This window comes from Bombina bombina, chromosome 7, assembly GCF_027579735.1.
Source record: "Bombina bombina isolate aBomBom1 chromosome 7, aBomBom1.pri, whole genome shotgun sequence".
NCBI lineage: Eukaryota > Metazoa > Chordata > Amphibia > Anura > Bombinatoridae > Bombina > Bombina bombina.
Window position 1 is genome coordinate 369,155,867 of NC_069505.1, and position 23,641 is coordinate 369,179,507.

At 42.6% G+C, this 23,641-nt stretch overlaps 1 protein-coding gene across 1 annotated transcript in view; it reads left to right on the forward strand.

Moving 5' to 3' along the window:
* Positions 1–9,610: 9,610 nt before the first annotated feature.
* The window catches only part of TUSC2 (tumor suppressor 2, mitochondrial calcium regulator), a 33,168-nt gene continuing 19,137 nt past the window's right edge, over positions 9,611–23,641 (forward strand). Inside the window, exons 1-2 of the mRNA XM_053721066.1 lie at positions 9,611–9,933; positions 23,372–23,492. Of these exons, the coding sequence (XP_053577041.1) occupies positions 9,803–9,933; positions 23,372–23,492 (252 nt within the window). The 5' untranslated portion in view covers positions 9,611–9,802. The remainder of the gene's footprint in view (positions 9,934–23,371; positions 23,493–23,641) is intronic.

Here is a 23,641-nt window from a genome sequence, read left to right on the forward strand (position 1 = left end):
TAAGGCCTACCTATCAAGCCATCAACCGCAAATACGCTGGAATTCCACAGCGTAATTGTGGAGAGCTTGATTCCCCTTAGTTATCAAAGCCTACAGACCGGCAAAAGTTGAAATCTGTGACGTAACATACGATGCGCCGGTCTCAATCCGACACAGATCGATGCTTACGTCACTACAGATGTTCCGAATGCAAATTTGGCACTATCTGACTACTTTTGCTAGTTAACAAATACCTAGCAGGTACGCTCACCACTATTCCGGCCCAGCGTACCTGCTTTTCAATCCATAGGAATCAATGAGAGTCTGAAAGCAGCTCATGTTCGCTGCTGCCCGATATCCCATTGATTTCTATGGTAGAATAAAAGTTATGTTTACACCTAACACCCTAACATAATCTCTGAGTCTAAACACCCCTAATCTGCCGCCCCGACATCGCTGCCACCTACATTATACTTATTAACCCCTAATCTGCCGCCCCAACACCGCCGCCACCTACATAAAGTTATTAACCCCTATCCCGCCAGCCCCCCACATCTCCATAAACTAAATTAAACTATTAACCCCTAAACCTAACAACCCGCTAACTTTATAATAAATATTAACTAATCCTTATCTTATAATAAATTTAAACTTACCTTTAGAATTAAACTATATTAAACTACTAATAACCTACCCTAACTATTATACTAAAATTACATTAAACTTTATTAAACTATTAATTAACCTACCCTAATTGTTAAACTAAAATTACATTAAACTATATTAAACTATTAATTAACCTACCCTAACTATTATATTAAAATTACATTAAACTATTAATTAACCTACCCTAACTGTTACACTAATATTACATTAAACTACAAATTAAATTAACTATATTATATATTTAAACACCTAACCCTACTCAAATAATTTAAATCTACAATAAAAAATTACAAATTTACAACAAAAAAACTAACAACTAAGTTACAAAAAATAACAAACACTAGGTTACAAAAATAAATAAACACTAAGTTACACAAAATAAAAAAGAAATGATCAAATATTTAAACTAATTACACCTAATCTAAGAGTCCTATGAAAATAACCCCCCCCAAAAAATAAAAAAAAACCTAACCTACAATACACTACAAATAGCCCTTAAAAGGGCCTTTTGCTGGGCATTGCCCCAAAGAAATCCGCTCTTTTACCTGTAAAAAAAAAAATGCAAACACCCCCCCAACAGTAAAACCCACCACCCACACAACCAAACCCCACAAATAAAACCCTAACTAAAAAAAACTAAGCTCCCCATTGCCCTGAAAAGGGCATTTGGATGTACATTGCCCTTAAAAGGGCATTTAGCTCTATTGCTGCCCAAACCCTAATCTAAAACTAAAACCCACCCAATAAACCCTTAGAAAAACCTAACACTAACCCCTGAAGATCCACTTACAGTTTTGAAGATCTGACATCCATCCTCAAAGAAGCCGGCAGAAGTCTTCATCCAAGCGGCCAAAGTCTTCATCCAAACCTGCAGAAGTCTTCACCTAGACGGCATCTTCTATCTTCATCCATCCGGCGCGGAGCCGCTCTATATTCAAGACATCCGACGCGGAGCATCCTCTTCGTTTGACGTCTTCTTGAACAATAAATGTTCCTTTAAATGACGTCATCCAAGATGGCGTCCCTTAGATTCCGATTGGCTGATAGAATTCTATCAGCCAATCGGAATAAAGGTTGAAAAAAATCCTATTGGCTGTTGCAATCAGCCAATAGGATTGAGCTTTCATCCTATTGGCTGATCCAATCAGGATTGAGCTTGCATTATATTGGCTGATTGGAATAGCTAATAGAATGCGAGCTCAATCCTATTAGCTGATTGGATCAGCCAATAGGATGAAAGCTCAATCCTATTGGCTGATTGCAACAGCCAATGGAATTTTTTTCAACCTTAATTCCGATTGGCTGATAGAATTCTATCAGCCAATCGGAATCTAAGGGACGCCATCTTGGATGACGTCATTTAAAGGAACATTCATTGTTCAAGAAGACGTCGAATGAAGAGGATGCTCCGCGCCGGTTGGATGAAGATAGAAGATACTGTCTGGGTGAAGACTTCTGCGGGCTTGGATGAAGACTTCTGCCGGCTTCGTTGAGGATGGATGTTGGATCTTCAAAACTGTAAGTGTCTCTTTAGGGGTTAGTGTTAGGTTTTTTTAAGGGTTTATTGGGTGGGTTTTAGTTTTAGATTAGGGTTTGGGCAGCAATAGAGCTAAATGCCCTTTTAAGGGCCACACCCATCCAAATGCCCTTTTCATGGCAATGGGGAGCTTAGGTTTTTTTTAGTTAGGGTTTTATTTGGGGGTTTGGTTGTGTGGGTGGTGGGTTTTACTGTTGGGGGGGGGTATTTGTATTTTCTTTTTACAGGTAAACGAGCTGATTTCTTTGGGGCAATGCCCCGCAAAAGACCCTTTTAAGGGCTATTTGTAGTTTATTGTAGGTTAGGGTTTTTTATTTTGGGGGGGCTTTTTTATTTTCATAGGGCTCTTAGATTAGGTGTAATTAGTTTAAATATTTGATCATTTCTTTTTTATTTTGTGTAACTTAGTGTTTATTTTATTTTTGTAACTTAGTGTTTGTTATTTTGTGTAACTTAGTTGTTAGTTTTTTGTAAATTTGTAATTTTTTATTGTAGATTTAAATTATTTGAGTAGGGTTAGGTGTTTAAATATATAATATAGTTAATTTAATGTGTAATTGATTGGCTCTGGACTAGCTGTGAGTCAGTGTCTCTGGGGCTTTTCCTTTAAAAATTTTCTCAGCAACAAGTGGGATGTTTTATTGGGTAGAGGTTCAGGCCTAGTGCCCTCAGTTTGGGAAGCCTATTGTACCCTCCGGTCTTAGCATTCAGTGTCCTCTATAGCTTGGGTATTGTGTTCCCAAAAGTAATGAATGCAGCTGTGGACTCTTTCCATTTAAGAAGAAAAACATAAATTATGCTTACCTCATAATTTCCTTTTCTTCTGCTGGAAAGAGTCCACAGCTCCCCACCAGTAATTTTATGTGGGGCGTCTTTATATTCTTCTGGCACCTTTTCGCCCTGATATTTCTGCTACTGTTCCTTGTTCCTCAGCAGAATGACTGGGGGATGAGGGAAGTGGGAGGAGTATTTAAGCCTTTGGCTGGGGTGTCTTTGCCTCCTCCTGGTAGCCAGGTTCTTATTTCCCAAAAGTAATGAATGCAGCTGTGGACTCTTTCCATCAGAAGAAAAGGAAATTATCAGGTAAGCATAATTTATGTTTTTCTCCCATTTTGCTGGCCCCCTATATCATGTGACAGACAACCAATCACAGACTAGTATACTTATGCCCTTTGAGCTTGTTCCCCAAAAAGTGTGAATATAAAAAGACTGTGCAAAATTTGATAATGGAAGTAGATTGTAAAGTGTCTTAAAACTGAATGTTCTATCTGGATCATAAAATGTTATTTTGACTTGAGTGTCCCTTTAATACTTCTCATAAACTAAATGCAACATATACATTGCATCATCTCAAAACCTCACTTCTGACTTTGCGGGCCCCCCCAAAGAGCGTTACCTTGGGCGAGTGCCCTTCTCGATCTGCCCAAAGGGCAGGTCTGTTTATAACTATTCCTAATTGGCCATAGATGAATTACTTAAATTACACTGAACCCAATTTTTTTATTTCATGATTCAGATAGAGCACGCAATTTTAAGCAACTTTCTAATTTAATCCTATTATCAATTTTCTTCGTTCTCTTGCCATCTTTATTTGAAAAAGAAGGTATCTAAGCTTTTTTTATTGGTTCAGGCCTGTACAGCACTTTTTTATTGGTCGATAAATTTATCCATCAATCAGCAAGAATAACTCAGGTTGTTCACCAAAAATGGGCCGGCATCTAACCATACATTCTTGCATTTCAAATAAAGATACTAGGAGAATGAAGAAAATTTGATAACAGGAGTAAATTAGAAAGTTGCTGAATTCCGAAAGAAAAAATTTGGGTTCAGAGTCCCTTTAAATATGAAGAATTTTTAGTTGAGTCTCAAAACATGTACCATCTAAAACAAAGGTTTCAGAACATTCCAAAAGAAGGAGCCACATTCTTTATTTAGTTTACTCACAGGGCAAATAAAGATTTTACTAAATTTATCCAAATAAATATTAAAGCTTTAAAGGGTCGATCAAAATCCTTTAGAAAGAAAAAAAGCAAATGATTGATCTACAAAAATCCCCATAGATTTTAATTCTGATTATCTCTTGATAATCATTAGATACACTTTTCTAAAGGATTCTAATCGACCCCTAAATTAACTATGTGTTACCAAAATATGACGCATGTTTTCAGAAGTATAACAAACCCGCACTATTGCATATACAGTGAATTCTCAAAGGAAACACAGAAATAATCTAGTTGCACAGAAGGAAAAATAAAATCATGAGAATGAGTTATAGGGGTGTTTAGTGAGTGTGTTGCATGTAGGGAGAAGTAGAGGGGAATCACAACCAAAGAGTTCTTTATAACATCACACAAAAATGATCAGCACCTAAATCATTTGGAGTTGATATACAGCTACAGTGAAAATAAAGCAACATTCCTGTTCAGTTCAATACATCATACAACAGGGGCTGAGGCCTTTAGTTCAGGCCAAACCCAAACACTTGCACCATGCACAGAACAGAAAAGATTTTTTGCAGAGTAAACAATATGTATAATAGCGCATAAACACAAACTTGCACATATATATTCACTCTCTTACACACTCTCTATCTCACACACACAAATACACTTACTCTTTCACACACAGACACTGACAAAGACACTTACACACACAGACACTCCCCCACAAAGACAATTGCATACACAGATACAGAGACACAAACACAGGCACACACTCCCACACAAAGACACACACGCACAAGAGAAATAACTGTAGCCATGTGCAGTATGTTACAAATGTACGTTACCTTTTTTTGGCTGTGGCTGTTTCCCACCAAACCAGCAAACCAGGACATTTGCATGTCTGGAACTGACTCAGCTACAAACCAGGACACACAAATGGAAACCCGAACTGACTGGGGCATCCCATGACTGAGGGCATGCAACCTTTATTGACCGCTGTGCCAACGTAATACTGTGACCATGTGTGCCAGCCTTATCTTTTGTATAAAGGTTGAAAATAGAGAACAAATACTTATCAGTGTTCTCCACAGAAAACTTTGCCAGCCGGGTGGGGACAGTATACTACCTTCTAATATGATAACATGTTCTGCTATCCAAAGCACAGAATAATGACATAAGTTAACATACATGTATTTAATAATAAGTTGTGCCATAAACAAAGAAAAATGTTAATATTCGCTAATTGTACTTAAAGTGATGGTAAATCCTAGTGTTTGTGAAACGCTAGGCTTGACCATTGGAACAAATAAAGGGGCCTTTCAGCCATGACGTATAAAATACTTCATGCTGAAAGCTCCTTTATTTGTTTCAAGCATTTGCCGCACTGAGCTGCTTAAGCAGCCCATGGCAGATCGCTATTTGCTGTGAGGTGATCTGTTAGCAAATAGCCGTGCGTTCCAGCAGGCGCCAAGCCGGATTTACCGCACGGCTATTGGCTAAGAGGTGAAAATGTCACCTATCAGCAAAACAGCATTCTGACGTGGGCTGCCTGAGCAATTCAGTGCCACGGACACTTGAAACAAATAAAGGAGCTTTTAGCATGAAATATTTTATACTTCATGACTGAAAGTTTCCTTTATTTGTTCCAATGGTCAATCCTAGCATTTCACAAAAGCGAGGATTGACAATCACTTCAGAGACACTAAAGAGCTGGCACATTTTTGGTTCAAAACCTGGGTTGTACTTGCTTATTGGTGGCTAAATGTAGCCACCAATCAGCAAGAACTAGCCAGGGTGCTAAACCAAAAATGGGCTGGCTCTTTAGATTACATTCCTACTTTTTCAAATAAAGATACCAAGAGAACGAAGAAAAATTGATAACAGGAGTAAATTAGAAAGTCGCATAAAATTGCTGCTCTATCTGAATCATGAAAGAAAAAAATTGGATTTAATACCCCTTTAATATTGGCTACAAATTTAATAATAATAATTAAAAAAACCCTGAAAATCATATTGGACTCCTGGCTTTGCAGCCTATGAGGCCCATTTATCAAGTTCCGTATGAAGCTTGAGGGCCTGTGTTTCTGGCGAGTCTTCAGACTCGCCAGAAACACCAGTTATGAAGCAGCGGTCTAAAGACCGCTGCTCCATAACCCTGTCCGCCTGCTCTGATGAGGCGGACAGGAATCGCCACAATACAACCCGATTGAGTACGATCGGGTTGATTGACATGGCCACGAGCCTGCAGGGGGCGGCGTTGCACCAGCAGCTCTTGTGAGCTGCTGGTGCAATGCTGAATACGGAGAGCGTATTGCTCTCCGCATTCAGCGATGTCTGTCGAACCTGATCCGCACTATCGGATCAGGTCTGACAGACATATGATAAATAGGCCTCATTATGTTAGCCACATATTCATGTCAGATCAAATCATAGGCCCACAGCCCCTCTGTCAGCCTATAGTGATATCAGACTTCAAGTCTTAATCACTTGGCCCTAAAGTGCCTCTTTCAGCCCCTAACCTTAAAGAGACAGTTTGCCCTAAATGTTTCTCCAATTTAATTGGTTTAAAATAATCCATTTTACTTGCTGGAGTGTATTAAATTGTTTACAAATAGCTCCTTTACCTTCATTTAAAGGGACAGGCTAAATAAAAATAAACCTTCATGATTCAGATATGTCATGTAATTTTAAACAACTTTCCAATTTACTTTTATCATCAAATTTGCTTTGTTCTCTTGGCATTCTTAGTTGAAAGCTAAGCCTAGGTAGGCTCATATGCCAATTTCTTTGCCCTTGAAGGCCCCCTCTTATCTGAATGCATTTGACATTTTTTTCACAACTAGAGGGTGTTGGGGGGGGGGGGGGGGTAGGAGAGCAAAGTAATACAATTTTAATTTTGTATTATTCTAAGTATTGGACTTAGGTATAAAGGGATAATTTAAAGAAGCATGTGTGTGTACAGAAAGTTATAAAATAAGGAGATCTGATTTCCCTGAAAGCTCAACCCATTTGGCTGGGTTGTGGTTTCAAAGAACAAAAAAAACTATTTCATAAACGAAAATGAACCCAAAGAATAATTTTTTCATACATTTTACTGGTATAACAAGTCATTGAAAACACAATTTCACAATACACTGTCCCTTTAACCCCCCCCCCCCCCCCAAACGCAGTCTGTTGGTTTGGGTTCCCTGGCATTTAGTATGTTGTTTCTCATGTACTGTGCATAGTGCCTGTGTGATCGTGTGAAGATGAGGGTAACACTGGGTTTGGATGCCCCCCCTACATGGCAAAAACGTGACAAGGGTGGAACCAAAGGGTGTTTCAGGCCTCAGTACACCACTCAAAAGTGCCACACTAGGCACAGGTGTCATTGGTTTCTGACCTCTGTCATACAAATTTGATACAGACAGAAAACACAGGATGGCAGTGTGGTTGCCCCAGGACTTAAACCAAGACACTGAACTAAAACAATCAAGTTACGTTTGTACAGGTAAAGTACTAATATAGAACACTATAGTTTTATTTGTATCAACCCACTCAAAAAGATATCTACAGTTAGTGAGACTTGGGTATTAGGACATGTAAGCTTGGAGAGAGTGGCCTGTTGATCTAGTTACAGTTTTCAAGAGCTTCACCTGGCTAGGAGTTAAAGGGACATTAAACCCAAAAATGTTCTTTCATGATTCAGATAGAAAAAAACAATTTAAACAACATTCTCATTCACTTCTATTATCTAATTTGCTTCATCCTTTATTGAAGAAATATCAATTCACATAGGTGAGCCAATCACACCAAGCATTTATGTGCAGCCACCAATCAACAGCTACTGAGCCTATCTGGATATGCAAAGGATATCAAGAGAATGAAGCAAATTAGATGATAGAAGTAAATTAGAAAGTTGCTTAAAGGGCCACTGTAAGTAAATATTTTCTATGCCTGTTACTAACTAACTACCCCAAATACGCTTTTTATTAATAGCATTTCATTAACATATCTCTACCGTATATCAGAAATCTTGTCTGCAAATTTAATTGGTTTCCAAACCCACTCCGTGGGTATCCTTTGCTCTGTACCAATCCGTTTACAATACCTAGGTTTCAAAATGGCGCTTTAAACACAAAGTTATTGGTTTAAGTATTTTGAACACTCAGTGCTGAAAATAGTGGGCAGGATAACGTGACATCATCGGCGAATAAAAGATATAACTTTTAGAACGTTATGAAACTTCGTTTTGGAGAAAATATAGGTCAGTAGGTTTTAATTCATGTTTATTAACTTTAATATGTTAGTTGTTTAGCTTAAAAATTATAACAGAAAGTAATCCTTTAAATTGCTTTATCTTTCTAATTCATGAAAGAAAAAAAATGAGGTTTCACGTCCCTTTAAAGGAATAGTCTAGTCAAAATTAAACTTTCGTGATTCAGATAAAGCAGCAATTTTAAGCAAATTTGTTATTTACTCCTACTGTCAATTTTTCTTCATTCTCTTGGTATCTTTATTTGAAAAAAGTAAGAATGTAAGCTTAGGAGCTGGTTAGTGCTTGTTGAATGGTGTCTAAAGGTAGCCACCAATCAGCAAGTGCTACCCAATTTTTGAACCAAAAATGGGCCGGCTCCTAAGCTTACATTTCTGCATTTTCAAATAAAGATACCAAAAGAGCAAAGAAAAATTGATAATAGGAGTAAATTACAAAGTTGCTTAATATTGCTGCACTATCTGAATAATGAAAGTTTAATTTTGACTAGACTATTCCTTTAAGGAGACTCTGTTTATCCCAGAACAAAAGTGCTTAGACCAGCATCCTTAGGGGACCATTTCATTTTGGCTTTTGACAGAATATCATCCTGAATAAATGGCTTCCAAACATAAAGGTATTTACAATGTGATTAACTGCTATACCGCCGTATACTCTCTACTGAGCAATCAGCTTTGGTAAGTAAACAAACTACTCTGCATAAATCCACCAACAAGCTGATGAGTTATAGTACATGCATGTATTAGGGTTAGGAATCGGATAGAGTTTGTCTACCTTGCAAAAAGAAGCTGATTGCTTCATAATCAACTAAAGCCCTACTGATTGTCTCTATGCATACTGATGTACGCAGGCTAATTGTCTATACATTATAAAGACCTCGATGTATATATAGTCCTGGGTGACCCTAAATAACTAAACTGTAGCGCCAATCAAAAAAGGTCTATTTGGGTTTTTGTGAAACCTTCCTTCTAACCCCCCATTCTAGAAAGCAGACACTCCACTGACTAATATCACCCTACTTCACTTCAGTGCCAGACCTGCCAATGCCAAAGCATGTATGTGTTCTACTCTTTACTTAATTCCGCCTTCTTCTGGCATGCGTTCCAAGCCTCGTTATGAGTTTAGAGTCATTGGACACGGACCAATTAAATCTATAGAATCACCGGAAGTGACGCCAGGTTGGAGTTTTCGCTGTATTGGAGTTCTCGATAGAGAAGAGCACCATATTCCTGCTGTGTACTGATTGGTGTGCAAAGACTGGGTTCTGACTTCTTGGTACCACGTGGTGTAGTTCGGAAGTGACGCTACTCAGGAGCGTGTGTGACAGGAGAGTTCAGGGCGGAGAATCCCCTGGAGAGTGAAAATTGACAGACCGGTGACTGAGGCTTAATACGGGGAGGCCTGGGGAGGGACCCCACTGTCATGGGAGGCAGCGGCTCCAAAGCACGGGGGCTGTGGCCCTTCTCCTCCCCTGCACCCGAGATCCCTGTGAGCAGCGAGCAGAGCCTGGCCCGCATCCGCAAGGCCACCCCGTTCATCTTTACCCGGAGAGGGTGAGCAATTGTGCACCTGACTGCAGTTAAAAGTTGCAGCATCCACTCAGTGTCTGCGTTACAGTAATGAACTTTCAAATTGCAATAAGGCACTTATGATCTGGTTTACCGCAGGGAGCTTTCACAAGGGTAACAGGGCAGCCAGGGTTACTGCTCTTAATGAGTGGGTTACAGCAATGAGATGGTACAGGGGCAATCAGGCACTGAGGGATATTTCTGTGAGATTCACATAGAAGAGATAAAACATTTAAGGAGTGGTTTACAGCAATGCTACAGGGGCAATAAGGTACTCAGGGATATATCTGTGAGATGCATACAGGTGAGATAAGTTACTTAATGAGTGGGTTACAGAAATGAGATGTTACAGGGGTAATAAGGCACTCAGGGATTTTACTGTGAAATTCATAGAGGTAAGGCACTTAATGAATGGGTTACATATATTTCTGTGAGAGTCACACAGTAGAGATAAGTGGGTTACTACATTGAGGTGATATACAGGTATACCTCATTCATACAGTGGTTAGGGACCAAAGCCCCGCTGTAAAGTGAAAACTGCCTTAAAGTGAAACAATGTGGTTTTAGCATTCTTTTCACTTGCCAGTGTGTTTAAAAGCTTGAACTAACATATATTCGGGGCCTATTTATTAATTTGTGTTGGACTTGATACGCTATAGCCTTCAGGGGTGTCAAACTCATTTTAGTCGCGGGCCATTTTCCATACAAGTACAACTCACGTGGGCCGCACACTACCTACATATCTTGTCATTGCTAAACAGCGCAGTGGCATTTGCTATAACTGTATACATTTCAAAAGATTGTGTTCTGTAACTCCTAATTAACTTACTCTGGCTTGAGGAAATGTGCTCTAATGCTTTTAAGAAAGTGACACACACGCTCCACCTGCGACCCACTGTTTATAATAGTGATAGACATACCTGTTGTACATAATATAAAATAAATACATAGAAATATAAATAAAGTATGTGATTTTAGTTAAAGAGAAAATGATGGAAAGGAATGGACAGAAATGATGTGGGAAATCAGTGCTACCATAGTAATGAACTGCATGTGTTAAAGAAACCATTATGCACTTATCTGTCTTTTTCTTTTTAATAACGTATGTTTTAATGTATGTGCATCCCTAACAGTAAGCGCACTCGCTCTTTAAGTAATAAGCATATTATAATTAATATTTTTCATGGAGGTGGCGTGGGCCGCACAAAATTAGGTTGAGGGCCGCATGAGGCCCGCGGGCCGCAAGTTTGACACCCCTGGCCTATCATGTCTGCCAGACATCGCTGAATGCCAACAGCATATGCTGTCGGCATTTGACATTGGCCAAGCAGTTCTGGTGAACTGCTTGTGCAATGCCGCCCCTTTCAGATTCTCGGCTAGCAGGCAGTGTCAATCAACCTGATCGTATACGATCGGGTGGATTGATGTCCACAGCCTCAGAGGCAGCTGACAAGTTATGGAGCAGCGGTCTTAAGACCGCTGCTTCTTAACTGCTTTTTCCGGCGAGCCTGAAGGCTCGAGCGGAAACAGGGCAATTAGGGGCCATTTGGCCCTTGTTAAATCGGCACCTAGGTGTGCAATATAACTAAGTTTAGTTTAACACTAGCACAGTACCTGTAAAATAGTGACAATTATTGTAGTAAAATTTGCCAGACTACAACACTGAGACACAGATTGCACTGCAATGCTGTAAACAGAGTGAACTGGACATAACAAAATGGTGCCAGTCACTTTTCTCAAAATCTCACGATGAGTACAACACTGTTTCAAATTCCTTGGAGGTTGAACTTCAGCTCCACAAAGCGTTGTATTAGCGAAGCGCTGTAAAGTGAGGTATACCTGTATAGGCAATAATCAGGATTTGGCTTAGTATAGCAATAGGATGTTACATGGACAATACGGCACTCAGGATTACTGCAGTGAAATGCATACAGGAGCAATGAGACACACTGGGTTGTTGTAATGAGAGCCAATCAGAATCTGGTTTACAGGAATTAGATGTTATAGGTGTCTGGGTTATATTGCTGTCACATTGAGATGGTACAGGTCCCGTTTTATTATAGTGAGATGCTACGGGGGGCTAGGTTACTTTAATGATCCTGTAATAAGATGGTACATGTCAATACGATATTCAGGGACTGGGTTACTGCAATTGGATGGTACAGAGCAATAAGGCACTTGGACTGGGCTACTGCAATAAGGCACTCAGGGGCTGGGTTGCTGCAATCAGTTAGTACAGGGCAATACGGCACTCAGGGGTTGGGTTTCTGTAATATGATACAAAACAATAAGGCACTCAGGGACTTGGTTACTGCAATAAGGCACGCAGGTGCTGGGTTACTGTAATGAGATGGTAAAGGGCAATAAGGCACTCAGGGGCTGGGTTAGTTTAATGAGATGGCACAGGGCAATAAGGCACTCAGGGACTGGTTACTGCAATGAGATGGTACAGGGCAATACGGCACTTGGGCTGGGTTACTGCAATGAGATGGTACAGGGAAATAAGGCACTCAGGGGCTGGGTTACTGCAATCAGATGGTAAAGGCAATAAGGCACTCGGGCTGGGTTACTGCAATCAGATGGTAAAGGCAATAAGGCACTCAGGGGCTAGGTTACTGCAATCAGATGGTACAGGGCAATAAGGCACTCAGGGGCTGGGTTACTGCAATCGGATGGTACAGTGCAATAAGGCACTCTGGCTAGTTTACTGCAATGAGAAGGTTCATGGCAATAAGACACTCAGGTACTGGGTTACAATGGTACAGGGCAATAAGGCATTCAGGGACTGGGTTACGCAATAAGGCACTCAGGGACTGGGTGACTTCAATGAGAATGTAGAGGGCAATAAGGCACTCAGGGGCTGGGTTACTGTAATCAGGTGGTACATGGCAATAAGGCACTCAGGGGCTGGGTTACTGCAATCAGATGGTACAGGGCAATGAGGCACTTGGGCTAGGTTACTGCAATGAGAAGGTACATGGCAATAAGGCATTCAGGGACTGGGTGACTGCAATGAGATGGTACATGGCATTAAGGCACTCGGGTACTGGGTTACAATGGTACATGGCAATAAGGCATTCAGGGACTGGGTGACTGCAATGAGAAGGTACATGGTAATAAGGTACTCAGGGAGTGGGTGACTGCAATGAAATTGTACAGGGCAATAAGGCACTCAGGTGCTGGGTTACTGTAATCAGATGGTACAGGGCAATAAGGCACTCAGGTGCTGGGTTACTGTAATCAGATGGTACAGGGCAATAAGGCACTCAGGCTGGGTTACTGCAATCAGATGGTACAGGGCAATAAGGCACTCAGGGGCTGGGTTAGTTTAATGAGATGGTACAGGGCAATAAGGCACTTTGGGACTGGTTACTGCAATGAGATGGTACAGGGCAATACGGCACTCAGGGCTGGGTTACTGCAATGAGATTGTACACAGCAATAATGTACTCAGGGACTGGGTTACTGCAATCAGTTGGTACAGGGCAATAAGGCACCCGGGGCTGGGTTAATGCAATTAGTACAGGGCAGTACAGCACTCGGGGGCTGGGTTACTGTAATGAGATGGTAAAGGGCAATAAGGCACTCAGGGGGTGGGTTAGTTTAATGAGATGGTACAGGGCAAAAAGGCACTCAGGGGCTGGGTTACTGCAATCGGATGGTACAGGGCAAAAAGGCACTCAGGGGCTGGGTTACTGCAATCAGATGGTACAGGGTAAAAAGGCACTCAGGGGCTGAGTTACTGCAATCAGATGGTATAGGGCAATAAGGCACTCAGGGGCTGAGTTACTGCAATCAGATGGTATAGGGCAATAAGGCACTCAGGGGCTGGGTTACTGCATTCAGATGGTACAGGGCAATAAGGCACTCAGGGGGCTGGGTTACTGCAATCAGATGGTATGGGGCAATAAGGCACTCGGGCTGGGTTACTGCAATCAGATGTTACAGGGCAATAAGGCACTCTGGCTAGGTTACTGCAATGAGAAGGTACATGGCAATAAGGCTCTCGGGTACTGGGTTACGATGGTACAGGGCAATTAGGCATTCAGGAACTGGGTTACTGCAATAAGGCACTCAAGGGTCTGGGTGACTGCAATGAAAATGTACAGGGCAATAAGACGCTCGGGGGCTGGGTTACTGCAATCAGATGGTACAGGGCAATCAATAAGGCACCTTAGGGCTGGGTTACTGCAGTGAGATGTTACAGGGCAATAAAGTACTCAGGGACTGGGTTACTGCAATCAGATGGTACAGGGCAATGAGGCATTCAGGGCTGGATTACTGCAATCAGCTGGTAAAGGGCAATACAGCACTCAGGGGCTGGGTTAATGTAATAAGATGGTGCAGGGCAATAAGGCACTCAGGGGCTGGGTACTTCAATCGGATGGTACAGGGCAATGAGGCACTCAGGGGCTGGATTACTGCAATCGGATGGTACAGGGCAATAAGGCACTCAGGGGCTGGATTACTGCAATCAGATGATACAGGGCAATAAGGCACTCAGGGGCTGGGTTACTGCAATGAGAAGGTACAGGGCAATAAGGCACTCAGGTTCTGGGTTACGATGGTACAGGGCAATAAGGCACTCAGGTTCTGGGTTACGATGGTACAGGGCAATAAGGCATTCAGGGACTGGGTTACTGCAATGACATGGTACAGGGCAATAAGGCACTCAGTTGGTACAGGGCAATAAGGCACTCAGGGGCTGGGTGACTGCAATGAGATTGTACAGGGCAATAAGGCACTCAGGGACTGAGTTACTGCAATCAGTTGGTACAGTGCAATAAGGCACTCAGGGGCTGGGTGACTGCAATGAGATTGTACAGGGCAATAAGGCACTCAGGGGTTGGGTTACTGTAATCAGATGGTACAGGGCAATAAGGCACTCAGGGGCTGGGTTATTGTAAGCTGTGTTACTACATTCAGATGTTAAATGGCCATTAACTATAAGATGCTGAGTTACTGCAGTGATATATATTTCATGGTTATGCAAGACAATCGTCTTTGTGCACTGCACATTATTAATCTTTAGTTATTAAGAAAAATAATGGAATGCGAAGAAAAGTTTACTGCAAACTGCGTAAAAGGATATGAAAGTGCAAAAACAAAGTGCTCTGATTTGTTAGAGCATTTTATTATTGCACTATCTCTGCAAATGTGATTTAATACATCCTTAAAATCAACTCCAGAGCCACTGGGAACTAGCTGAACACATCTGGTGAGCTAAAGACAAGTCATATGTGTGTATCACCAGCATCAGCTAGCTCCCAGAAGCGTATTGCTAATCCTGAGCCTACCTAGGTATGTTTTGCAACAAAGGATACTAAGAGAACAAAGGGAAATTGATCATATACATCGAATAAAAAAGTCTCTTAAAATTGCATTCTCTGTCTCAACCATGACATTTTAAGGGGAAATAAAACCCACATTTCTTTTTCTTTCATAATTCAGATAAACCTTGTGATTTCAAACGGCTTTCCAATTTGTTTCTATTATAAAATGTGCTTCATTCTTTTGCTATCCTTTGATGAAGGAACTGTTCTGCACTACTGTGAGCTAGTTAAACACATGGTGAACCAATGAAAAGATGCATTTGTGTATCCATTGCTTCTCATGAGCCTACCTAGGTATACTTTTCAACTAAGGAATGAATGAAGCAAATTAGTTAATAGAGCATGCACATTTTCCAATTTACTTCTCTCTAAATCATGGAAGCAACAATTTCAGTTTCATATCCCTTTAATGTTGACTTGTCCCTGTTAAACCAGCTATGTGAATGCTTAGAGCAGTAGACACATTTATTTTACAGCTAGTCATAATTGTTCCCATTTAGTGAGAAAAGATAAATATACAGACTGTAAACCATTGATAAAGTGACTATTTTAATTTTTTTTTTTTTTTAATTGTTGTATTTAGACAATTCTACATATCCGTGCTTAAAGGGACATTAAACACCTAAATAAATGTTAGCTAGAATTATGCATGTAAATAAAAGATTATTTGGAGAATAAAATGTAGATGTTAAAGTTTCATTAGTTGTTTAAATATTGACAAAATAAGTGTAATGTTTTAGTGTCTATAAAACAATGGGAGCTGCCATGTTGTAACTTGGGTTACCTTCTCTGCTGTGGCCAGTCAGAGACAGTTTTAAATAGGTCACTAAAGTGTGCAGCCAATGGCTGTGTGGAATATAACGGTGTTCTGCACTTCCATTTGTACCTGGAGCTGAAAAGCTCACAATTTCTGAATGGAATTACAGGAAAAGGGGACAAAATAAATAATGAAAGTATAATGCAGAGTCTTATTTAATTATATGTTATGGGTAAAGTCAGCTATAGGGTAATCCTGACATTACCAAGCGGCTCTGGGTAAAGCCCAATGTAAGATAATACATCTGGCTTTACACGGGTAATCCTAGGATTACCCAAACGCTTCTTGATAAAGCTATAAATGCTGTTTGAAAACGGCCATTTTGCTTATCACTTCCTACAACAACTGTATTTCCCCATCTTCAATATCTTTTTTGCCTCTGCTTAGGGGGTTCAAGTGGGCCTCATGCCCCAAGGTTTACTTGGAGTGGATGCCAGAGGATCGGTGTGGCGCCCCCATTGAACCCCCCCTAGACAGAGGCAAAAAAATTAGTGAAGATGGGGGGGGAATTACAGTGCACCAGTATATTGGTTAATCCTAGGATTACCGGGGTAAAGCCAGATGTATGATTTTACATCCTAGGATTACCCGGATAACTGGCTTTAGTTTATTCAAACAAAAGGTGAATAGCACTAACACAAGTGTGCAGGGGGTGCTAGATCTGATGCGTTTCGCGCATGCTCACATGCGCTTCATCAGAATATATAATTTTACATTACCATCTCAGTGTTTAATACCATCTCTTCTAGCCTGCTCTCATTTCTGCTTGTCTCTCCCATGCCACAGCCACTGCCCTCCCCCCACCTACCAGCACAGCACAGGTAACTCCCTTTGTTAACTTTCTCCCTACAGCCACTGCCCTGCCTCCCAGACCTCCCAGCACCTATTTAATGGAAGTAGCTGCGCAAACGCGCGGCGGGTGCGGTGCTGGCGCGCCAAAGGTGCGCAAAATGCAAGCCCGTCTGCGCCTGTCCGCGCCTGGACCGCGTCCAGCGCCACTAACCCTGGCTCCCACAACCACCGCCACTACAACGCCAGCGCCCTCCTCCATCTCAACACCGGTAGATCATCTGCCTGCCACCACGCATCCCCGACTAACACCATAGGACCCTTCACCTGCTGCAACTGCGCCTTCTCCTCAATACGAACCACTAACCTGCCAGTCACCTCACACGCCTTCTCCTCCCTCCGAACCACTAACCTGCCAGTCACCTCACGCAAAAACAACCACAACCACCTCAACTGCATCCTCCTCAACACCTGCTCCGTCCGCAAGCACGCGGTCGAAATCTGGAACCTGCTCAACTCCACCTCCCCAGATGTTGCCTTCCTTACTGAAACCTGGCTGAACCCCACATCAACGCCGGACATCGCCATCCTCGATGGATACAAGAACCACAGAAACCGACTGGGGGGAGGCATCGCCATTGTCCACAAACACTCCCTCCACGTCACAACCAGCTCCGACTACCACTCACCAGGCTTGGAACACCTACACTTCAAGATCCAGGTCAGTCCCAACACTACCCTCCGTGGCACCCTCATCTACAGACCTCCCGGACCTCGTCCTGCCTTCTGTGACTCCATCACCGACCTCATCGCACCCCACGCCCTCTCCTCAACAGACTACATCCTCCTTGGTGACCTCAACTTCCACCTAGACAACCCCAATGACCACAACACTGCCAACCTCTTAGAAAACCTTGGAACCATCGGACTAAAGCAACTCGTCAACTCCCCAACCCACTTAGCCGGACACACACTCGACCCTATCTTCTCTGCAGGCAACCACATCTCAGTCAACCACATCACTGAACTCCATTGGACCGACCACCATTGCATACATTTTTGCTTCAACAAACCCACCACACACCTCTGACAGCACCACCCACCCCGCAGAAACTGGAACAACATCACTGAAGACCAACTGCACTCCACCCTGAACAAGTGCCCCCCAGCTACCTCCACAGATGCCAACTCCTCCGCCCGCAACCTCCACCACTGGCTCACAGACTGCGCCAACACCCTCGCCCCTCTCAAGAAACCGTCCAACCACCAACAAGGCTAGTTGGTTCACCCCTGCCCTCCAAGACTCCAAACGCCACTGCAGTCGATTGGAAAGGACCTGGAGATCCAGCAAGACCCCCTCAAATAAAACAGCCTACAAAGAAGCCATCACTACCCACCACCACCTCATCAAAACCACCAAGAAGACAGCCATCCAAGATAGAATCAATGCCAACGTCCACAACAGCAAGGAGCTATTCAGTCATCAAGGAATTCTCCAATCCCAACAGCGACACCAACGAAATCCCGCCCTCCCAGGACCTCTGCGATAACCTCGCAATGTACTTCCACCGCAAAATCGTAGACATCTATGACAGCTTTGCGCCCCAGAACTCACCCACCACCGCCTACTCACCAACTCCCACCGATACCTCACCCAAATACACCACCGCCTACCCCCCACTGACCATCTGGAGCCCCCTCACCAAAGAGGACACCATCAGAATCATGAGATCGATCCACTCTGGAGCACCTTCGGACCCATGTCCGCATCACATTTTCAACAAAGCGGGTGACACCATCGCCTCCGAGCTCTGCAGCACTATCAACTGCTCCATGAAAACCGGCACCTTCCCGGATGACTGGAAGCACGCAGAATTAAAACCCCTACTGAAAAAACCCACGGCTGACCCAAATGATCTGAGGAACTACCGCCCAATCTCTTTGCTCCCCTTTGTGGCCAAAGTCATCGAAGTCCAACGCGCAACTCATTGACTACATCAAAGCCAACCACACCCTGGACCCCTCCCGATCCGGTTTCAGGATCAACCACAGCACCGAGACCGCCCTCCTTGCTGCCACAGACGACATCCTCGCCCTACTCGACCGAGGAGAGATCGCCATCCCTCATTTTCCTAGACCTCCCAGCAGCATTCAACACTGTCTCCCACCTCACCCTCCGCAACCGACTACACAATGCCGGCATACGCGTCAAAGCCCTGGAATGGATCATCTCCTTCCAAACTGGCAGAACCCAGAAAGTTAGACTCCCACCCTTCACCTCCAAGCCCACAGAAATCAGCTGCGATGTACCCATAAGGCTCTTCGCTGATCCCCACCCTATTCAACATCTACATGGCCCCTCTCTCCGCCATCGCCCGACGACACGACCTCAACATTGTCTCCTATGCCGATGACACCCACCTAATCATCTCACTCACCAGTGACCCTACCACCGCCAAGAGAAACGTCCACGAAGGGCTGACAGCAGTCACCACCTGGATGAACTACAACTGCCTAAAGCTGAACGCAGACAAGACCGAAGTCGTCCTCCTCGGTCCCACCACATCCGCTTGGAATAACTCATGGGGGCCCACAGCCCTCGGACACCCTCCAACCCCCACCGAACATGCACGAAATCTAGGCGTCATCCTGGACTCATCGCTCTCCATGGACCGGCAAATCAACGCCGTCTCTTCTGCATGCTTCCACATACTTCACCTGCTGCGAAAGCTCTTCAAATGGATCCCAACCGAAACCAGGAAGACTGTCACTCCCCCCCTCGTCAGCAGCCGACTGGACTATGGTAACGCACTTTACGCCGGCACCACCATCAAGCTCCAAAAGAGACTACAGCGCATACAGAACTCTTCGGCCAGACTAATCCTTGACATCCCTCGTCAATGCCACATCACCAAACACCTGCGGGACCTGCACTGGCTCCCCATCAACAAAAGAATAACCTTCAAGCTTCTCACCCACGCATTCAAGGCCCTCCACAACATCGGTCCCGAATACTTGAACCACCGCGTTACCTTCTACACCCCTACCAGACAACTTCGATCGGCCGACCAAGCCCTCGCTGTCATCCCCCGCATCAGGAAAACCACAGCGGGAGGCAGATCCTTCTCTCACCTGGCAGCCAAGACTTGGAACACCCTCCCGCCGCACCTCAGACAAGCTACCACCCTAACTAAGTTCAGAAAGGACCTCAAGACCTGGCTCTTCGACTGAACTGCAACCCTCAGCGCCTTGAGACCCTTACGGGTGAATAGCCGCGCTTTACAAGAACCTGATAGATAGATTTAATGTTCCTTTAACTGCTGATATAAACTGTGTATATAAAAGTAAATTACTTTAATGTCCCTTTGATATTAACATTGTAATACATTATGAATACAATTAAAGGGATATAAAACTGAAATATGAAAATGTATTTTTTTTTTTTTTTTTTTTTTATTGCACTTTAACTCCAGCAACGTGGTGAAACACACAGGATCACTGACCCGTAGCTGAACGCAGCCAGTGAATCATGAGAGGCATATGTGCATATCCGCCAATCACCAGTCATGTTCAGCTTTAGTAGTAGTAGTGCAGTTAGGTGTCACTTGGCTATACAGCATCCTGACTTTCTATATATCGGTTCAAGCACAGCAAAACATTCTATGGACCTGGAATCTAATTCTTTTGTAGGTCTTTGTGTTTTCAATCTGTACAGGTTTCCCATGCCTGTCTGTTTCTAATGGTTCTGCTAATGATCAACATATTTCAGCAGTTCTCTCCCTGGGTGATCACAGTAACTGTCATTTTTAGTTTATCATTAACTTTATGTCCCCGGCCTGCAGACCTCAGTTATCAGAGCACTGGACAAAGTCCTTTTTTTTCCTCTCTTGTAATCCACTGTGACACATTTGATCAGCAAAGTAGAGCTACAAGGTTATTACCGTATACACAAAGGTTGAGAATTCTTCCCAAATAAAGGGACATGAAACACTAGTGTCTCATAACTCTTCCAATCAGTCTCAGCAGAGGAGCTAACAGTTTGTGAAACCTAAGAAAGCCATGATTAGTGTGGCAGCGCCTGTTACTTTAAAAACATAGTCTCTTTAAAGAACGGACATCATTTTGAAAAATACGTCTAAGTATTAAAGGGACAGTCAAGTCAAAACTAAACATGTTTCCAATTTACTTTTTTTTTTTTTCAACAAATTTGCTTTGTTCTCTTGGTATTATTTTTTGAAAGCTTAACCTAGGTAGGTTTAAACTGATTTCTAAACTGTTGAAAATCGCCTCTTATCTCAGTGCAGCTTGACAGTTTTTCAAAGCGCTAGTTCATGTATGTCATATAGATAACATTGTGCTCACTACCGTGGAGTCAACACTGATTGGCTAAAATGCATGTTTGTCAAAAGCACTGAGATAAGGGGCAGTCTGCAAAGGCTTAGATACAAGGTAATGACAGAGGTCAAAAGTGTATTAATATAACATTGTTGGTTATGCAGAACTAGGGAATGGGTAATAAAGGGATTATCTTTTTAAACAACAACAATTTTCAAGTAGACTGTCCCTTTAACCCCTTAATGACCACAGCACTTTTCCATTTTCTGTCCGTTTGGGACCAAGGCTATTTTTACATTTTTGCGGTGTTTGTGTTTAGCTGTAATTTTCCTCTTACTTATTTACTGTACCCACACATTATATACCGTTTTTCTTGCAATTAAATGGACTTTCTAAAGATACCATTATTTTCATCTTATTTTTACTATAAAAATTTGTATAAAATATTAGGTAAAATGAAAAAAAAAACACTTTTTTTTCTAACTTTGACCCCCAAAATCTGTTACACATCTACAACCACCAAAAAACACCCATGCTAAATAGTTTCTAAATTTTGTCCTGAGTTTATAAATACCCAATGTTTACATGTTCTTTGCTTGTTTTGCAAGTTATAGGGCAATAAATACAAGTAGCACTTTGCTATTTCCAAACCATTTTTTTTTCAAAATTAGCGCTAGTTACATTAGAACACTGATATCTGTCAGGAATCCCTGAATATCCATTGACATGTATATATTTTTTTTTTAGAAGACATCCCAAAGTATTGATCTAGGCCCATTTTGGTATATTTCATGCCACCATTTCACCGCCAAATGCGATGAAATACAAAAAATCGTTCACTTTTTCACAAACTTTCGGTTTCTCACTGAAATTATTTGCAAACAGCTTGTGCAATTATGGCACAAATGGTTGTAAATGCTTCTCTGGGATCCCCTTTGTTCAGAAATGGCAGACATTTTTGGCTTTGGCGTTGCTTTTTGGTAATTAGAAGGCCGCTAAATGCCACTGCACATCACACGTGTATTATGGCTAGCAGTGAAGGGGTTAATTAGGTAGCTTGTAGGGAGCTTGCAGGGTTAATTTTAGCTTTAGTGTAGAAATCAGCCTCCCACCTGACACATCAGACCCCCTGATCCCTCCCAAACAGCTCTCTTCCCTCCCCCACCCCACAATTGTCCCCGCCATCTTAAGTACTGGCAGAAAGTCTGCCAGTACTAAAATAAAAGGTATATTTGGGCTTTTTTGTGTTTTTTTATATATAGCATATTTACATATGCTGCTGTGTAGGATCCCCCCTTAGCCCCCAACCTCACTGATCCCCCACCAAACAGCTCTCTAACCCTCCCCCTCTGCCTTAATGGGCGCCATCTTGGGTAATGGCAGCTGTCTGCCAGTACCCAGTTTAGAAAAAAAATAGTTGTTTTTTTTTAAAAAAGATTCCCTTTTCTGTAGTGTAGCTCCCCCACCCAAGACTAACCCCCCACCCCTCCAGGATCCCTTACATTTTTTTTATTTTTAAACCCCCCCCCCCCCCCTTTTCTCCCACTTATTTAGATAAACATTTTCTGTAGTGTAGCGGCTCCCGCCACCCCCTCCACATTACAGGGCCCATCGATGGCCGGCCACCCACCAACAATACCGGCCATCGATGTCCGGTGCAGAGACGGCCACAGAGTGGCTCTCTCTGCATCGGATGGCCATGCAGGGTTATTGCAGGATGCCTCCATATCGAGGCATCACTGCAATAACCGGAGAGCAGCTGGAAGAGAGCAGGGTCGCTTCCAGCTGCTTTCCAGACCGAGGACGTGCAGGGTACGTCCTTGGTCGTTAACTGACATTTTTTAGAGGACGTAACCTGCACGTCCTCGGCCGTTAAGGGGTTAAACTCTGGCTAATCTTTGCGTTGCATACATAATATCAAGCATCTATTTAGTGTGTATTTTCCCCTTTGTAAAGGCTGATAAACGTATTATTGTAACAGTAAGTTGAGAGAGCTCTTATTGGAGAATATAGTATGTTCTATTGGAAGAACTTACATTGAGGTATCCCTGAAGTTAGTTTCCCTTCCCTCTATGACCGTTTTGTGTCTGGGTTTAGGTTTTTCCAGTATACATGATGTTTCTTAATACCTCTCACTCTCTTTCTGCAGCTCTATGTATTTTGATGAGGATGGAGACTTAGCACATGAATTCTATGAAGAGACAATTGTGACAAAGAATGGTCGTAAACGTGCAAAGCTTAAACGTATTCACAAGAACCTGAGGCCCCAGGTAATCCAAGCAAGATGGTAGGAGAGAGATGTAAGAGAAGCGCGGGGGTGGGGTGAGGATTTACTCAGTAGTGAGGCTGGAACCTTTCTGCTGAGAGTCAGTTTTGGTTGACAAATGGTCACCGTTGTGCAATAACCTCTCATTATTTT